The 4,987-nt window shown below is 38.3% G+C and overlaps 1 protein-coding gene across 6 annotated transcripts in view; it reads right to left on the bottom strand.

Moving 5' to 3' along the window:
• Nucleotides 1-3,905, bottom strand: part of LOC122058106 (protein FAR1-RELATED SEQUENCE 11-like) — a 17,416-nt gene extending 13,511 nt beyond the window's left edge. For 2 of the 6 annotated variants that reach the window (XM_042620576.1, XM_042620582.1), the window contains exon 1: nucleotides 3,739-3,903. In XM_042620576.1, coding sequence (XP_042476510.1) covers nucleotides 3,739-3,798 — 60 coding nt within the window. In that variant the 5' untranslated portion in view covers nucleotides 3,799-3,903. Of the gene's footprint in view, nucleotides 1-3,327; nucleotides 3,387-3,541; nucleotides 3,607-3,738 lie in introns of all 6 variants that reach the window. The other 4 variants (XM_042620580.1, XM_042620579.1, XM_042620578.1 and 1 more) reach the window with 4 other exon arrangements.
• Between the last annotated feature and the right edge of the window lie 1,082 nt (nucleotides 3,906-4,987).

The following is a 4,987-nucleotide window of genomic DNA, read 5'->3' as shown; positions in this document are numbered from 1 at the left end:
AAAAAAAAAAAAAAAAAAAAAAAAAAAAAAAGAGAAGAGAAACTCTTACTGCAAATCACTTCTTCAACCGAAGTCACATCCTCCTATTGGTTCCATTCTCAACCATCGCCTCTTGCTTGGTTCGCACTCAACCTCTTTGCTCTTCCCACAACCGCTGGAATCGACTTCCACCATCAAATCTCCAAGTCTTCCGCCATACCCTTGGAGTCTCGCCTTTGCTGGAATCTCGCTGCTTCCCCATCAACATTCGAGTTCCCCTGATCCAGTAGTTCCATCTCTCGACAAGAAACCTTTCCTTAGTCGACTCGGTACAACTCCAACCCCTACAACTCCTTTTTCTTTTCTTTTTAATAACTTTTTGTTATTCCAACACTGCCCTACCCATCTCTTTTATTCCCTTGTGCTCCCATATGTTATTTGGCTTCCAAATTTGCCGATCCACTCTTTACATTACCATTGTGCTTTCTAATCCACTCCAAGTATTTACAATTTTGTCATCCTTTAAAAAAAAAAATTGAACCTCCATATTTACAGCTCTACCACCCACTTGCCTAGTGGAGTTGTCTTATTTGTGTGAGGCCCATAGCAATTCCGAACACAAATCTGGCCATGGAATCTTTTGTGTTCAAATTCAACATTTGATTGCCCAAAGAAGGTGGTACCAAAATTGCAACCACAAGATGAATCAAATGAGTCAACAGAAGAAAAAGACTATCTAGTTGTGGAACCAGTAACGGCACCTGAAAATGAGAAAATCGTGGCTCAAATAATGATGGACATCAGCACAGAGCTAACGATTCCCCATTATGAGTTTGTTCTCCCCCGTGAATTTTCGGACTTGAATGCTCTTCCAAAACTTCATATCTTGGATTTTGTTTGCGTCATAGACAAAGAACACTTCACCCCCGCTCGTGAGCAGTTATTGTTACCCTTCTACAAAACACGTGGATGAGTTTTTTTCTCAACATTGGAGGAGTTGATGCAAATGCACAGCCATGGACCGATCCATATCCATCTGGGTTTCCCGACATAGATGAACCAAGTCCATATTGGTTTTGGATCTAGTAGAATTTTAGGAATTTACTTTATTTAGGAAGATTGTCTTTAATTTATTTTATTCATTTTAATTTAGCAAGTTGGGTTCACATAGAATTTAGAGTATTAGTAGAGTCGGTTTGCTTAGTTATGGTAGTTTCTATTTCAGTTGATGTCCTTTATATGTATTTATTTTCCCTATATAATGGTTATAACCATTAGACAAATCAGAGATTGAAAAGATGAATTGATTTGAGTGTTTGTGAAGCCTGCGGGCGTGTGTGCGATTCTTCTTCCCCCCCTTCTTTCTTAGTGCGATTTCTCCCTCTCCCCTACAACTCAGAGTTTTCTCAGGGATTTCTTCCCTTCCCCTACTGGCCCTCCATCAAGTGGGTTGCTGCGAGTACTTGACAAGGCTACTCTGCTGCCAAGATTTCTCTAAAAACGCCAACGGAGAGTAGCTTAGTTGGCAAGTACCAATACCTCACAATTAAGAGATCATGAGTACAACTCCCATTGGAGCCCATACGTGTCACGATGCTAGGCGACCCAAGGCATTGGGGGGGGTAGACGCAAGGCGGCACCAGCAAGGTGCCTGGACACCTAGGTGTCGCCTAGGACTTGACAACTATGTTGGGGCCTACCTATCCAAAAAAAATTAAAAATTCTCTAGAACAAGTCTGCTTGATTTTAAATTCTGTTAACATATAACAGCATCTGATTTGTTTCTGAATATAGTAAGTTACTACCCTGTTATAGTACTATCCTTCCACGATTTCAGATATGAATTCCGAACTCAATCATACATTCTGTATGGTAGTCAGATCTATTTCTGTTACAATCTTAAATATCTATTTTGTTATAAATCAGTATATCAGGTCTATCTTCTCCGCTAAGAAGTTTCATAGTCCCTGTTTTCTTTGCTGGAATCTAGACCTGTTCTTCATATTCTATCAGGCCTGGGCATAACTATCTCATTTATCTCCTGGAGCTGTTCTGCGGTTGGAATTCACATACTCTTTGAGTTTTGTGAGACCAATCTGCATTATGACTGGTTGCCTCGGAATTCAAGGAGTGACACATTGACAACTATGAAACACAGTTATGAAATTGAGACTATAGAAACCTAACAGGGTGGAAACGAAATATGTTTGGAAATCACAGCATGCAGGTTGCAAGGCATCAGATTTTGGTTCTGGGTCCATTGGTACTTAAGGTGATTGGTCACCTCAGGCCTTAAGGGGTGACAATTATGATACAGTCAAGAACAAATCACATAATACGGAAAGTTCAACAGTAAGCAGAACCCCATCAGTATTGTTGGGTCAAACATAGTATGGAAAATTCAACAATGAGAGGAATCCTATGAGTATTTATGGGTCAAACTTAACAAAATAGGAGTAGCATAAGCAGATTCGAAAACAAGAAGTAAAGGAGTAGATGGAATGTAGAACAAATCCAAAATGAAGGTGCTGGTCATTGCTTGTCAAACCAAAGTGAACCAAATAACATATCTTCTGATGCATACAAAGTTCAATACATGACATCTAGGAGTATATCTTGTCATGAAATACAGTTTTCTATTGAGAAAGAGGTAATAGGATAAATAAGCGTGGTGAATTAACATCTATGCTTTACATGTTCCGGTCCAACAAAAACATCCATATCATGTATCATATCTGTAATAGTGAAGTGTTACCTTTTTTTCTTCTCCTTCTTCCTTAAGAAACATTGTTAGATGGCTATACCATCGGTCTATTTTTGTCTTTTTTTTCTCGTTAGTACTCTTGAGAAAGGGAGTCCATTTATCAATAAGAAAATAGAGCTCCACCTCTTCCCATTCCAAAAATATATGAATGATGATTGTAACTTTATTCATTCAGAACAAAAATCCAACCAAAAAAAAATTAAAAAAAAAATGAGAAAGGGCATTCAGTCATTGCTATTCAAAGTCTAAACCAAAATTATCAAAAAAAAATTAATAATGATAACCCAAATAATAATTACCCAACAAATTAATCATTCTCATCATTGGCTTTAAGACAACACTTGGAGAAAATGGGATAACAATCCAAATACCCATTCATCATAAGAGTGATTGATATATAACGAAATAAAACAGCCCCAAAATTTCTCGATGTTTTCCTAAAATATAATACAGCAATCAGTTCCTTCTCCTCAATGTCCTTCAGTATTCCGTTAGCAATGACTCAAAAACACAACATAAATAAAGATACCACTCAAAATAAGCACTCAAACATCAAAAACTCGCACAGAGCTATAATTTTTTACCTCAATTTCAGTGGGAATTTCCATTTCCTATCCAACATACGGCACAATAAACCTAAAGACTGAACATATAAAAAAAAGAAAAACAAAACAAAACAAAGAATAAAGTGGTTCAGAAAATTGGATATAGAATACCATCCAAGTAGAGAAATGAGTGATACAAGGCATTAGAATGGATCCAAAAATAGCTTGAAATCGAAGGGTTTCATATCCAAACCTGCTCATCTCGAGAGGCACACAGTTAAAAATGGACAAACCCATACACTTTTACGTGACTATCATCTTCAAGAAACATATCAAAATATGGAAAAGAGTGTATTAAAAGAAATCGGCAAGCACATAGAGAGACAGACAGACAGAAAGACAGAGAGACAGAGACAGAGAAAGAGGCAAAGAGAGAGAAAGTTGGTTTACCAGAGACGACGCCGGCGCCGGTGATCGAGGCTGTTTAGCAAGCGGGATTCCGACTTCCATGATGGTCGGTGCCCTAGCGGAGACCGGAGATACGAGCGGCAGTACGATGGTTTCGAGTGAAGAGAGTATTATCACCTGGTAACTGGGAAGTTTAACAACAGCTACTTACGTTTGGTGTCCATAATTAATTGCCGCATGGTACAGAATCTTTTAGGGGGCGTTTGGTTCGATTTATCCATCGGACCAGATCCTAGGGAATCAGTTTCCCATTAAATTTAAACCGTTTGGTTCATTTTTGTGAAAAATCGATTCGGAGTCGTGATGGCCAGTAGAATCAGGGATTTCAACTAAAATCCATGACTCATTCGGATTAACCTCAATAGGTTAATCCGGAATCGAGTCACGGTTTATTGGGTTGGTATAAAAGACATGGATTCACATTGAGTTCATTATCCACGGTTTCCTGCGATTCTGACGGTGAAGTCCGACCGAGGTTCTCCCTAAAACAAAGCGACGGAGGTGAAAAACAGGTAAATCGTGATAATGGTCTTCTTCTTCTTCTTCTTCTTCTTCCTCTTCTTCTTCTTCTTCTTCTTCTTCTTCTTCTTCTTCTTCTTCCTCTGCTTCCTCTGCTTTCTCGTCTTCGTCTTCTTCAGCTTATCTTCTTCTTCTTCCTCGTCTTCTTCTTCTTCCTCTTCCTCTTCGTATTCGTCTTTGTCTTCGTTTTCTTCTTCTTCTTCTTATTTTTCTTCTTTCTTCCTTCTCTTTTTCTTCTTCTTTTTTTGTGTTTAGGGTTTCTCACATTTAGCCTTTGTCCATGACAGATGCTCGCATCTGAGAAGAACACCTAAAATCGAGTTGATTGAAGGTGAGATTTCCCCTCTTCTTTGTATTCTTCTTTGTATTCTTGGCCTACATTTGTGTTTTATTAGGATTATTGAAGTTCGGTTTCTATTTTTCAGGTTGTAAACTTCATATCTAGGGTTTACCCTATTTCCAAATCAGACGATCGACTCCAAGGTTTGAAGAACTAGAATCGAAGCTTGATTTAAGGTTAGATTTCGATTCTTATGTGATTTTTTTCTTCTTCGTATGCGTGTTCTTACTATGATGGAAATTCGGTTTCCATTTTTTCTTCTTCTTCTTCTTCTTCTTCTATGGTGAAACAGTCTATGATGATTCATCAGTTTCTTCGTCCATGCTTGTTCTTGATCCTGATCTATTTGTATGTTTCCTGCTCTTCATTTCT

The sequence above is a fragment of the Macadamia integrifolia genome, chromosome 12 (genome assembly GCF_013358625.1).
Source record: "Macadamia integrifolia cultivar HAES 741 chromosome 12, SCU_Mint_v3, whole genome shotgun sequence".
Classification (NCBI taxonomy): Eukaryota; Viridiplantae; Streptophyta; class Magnoliopsida; order Proteales; family Proteaceae; genus Macadamia; species Macadamia integrifolia.
The sequence above is the reverse complement of the archived record's forward strand: the minus strand, read 5'-3'. Positions and strand labels throughout refer to the sequence as shown.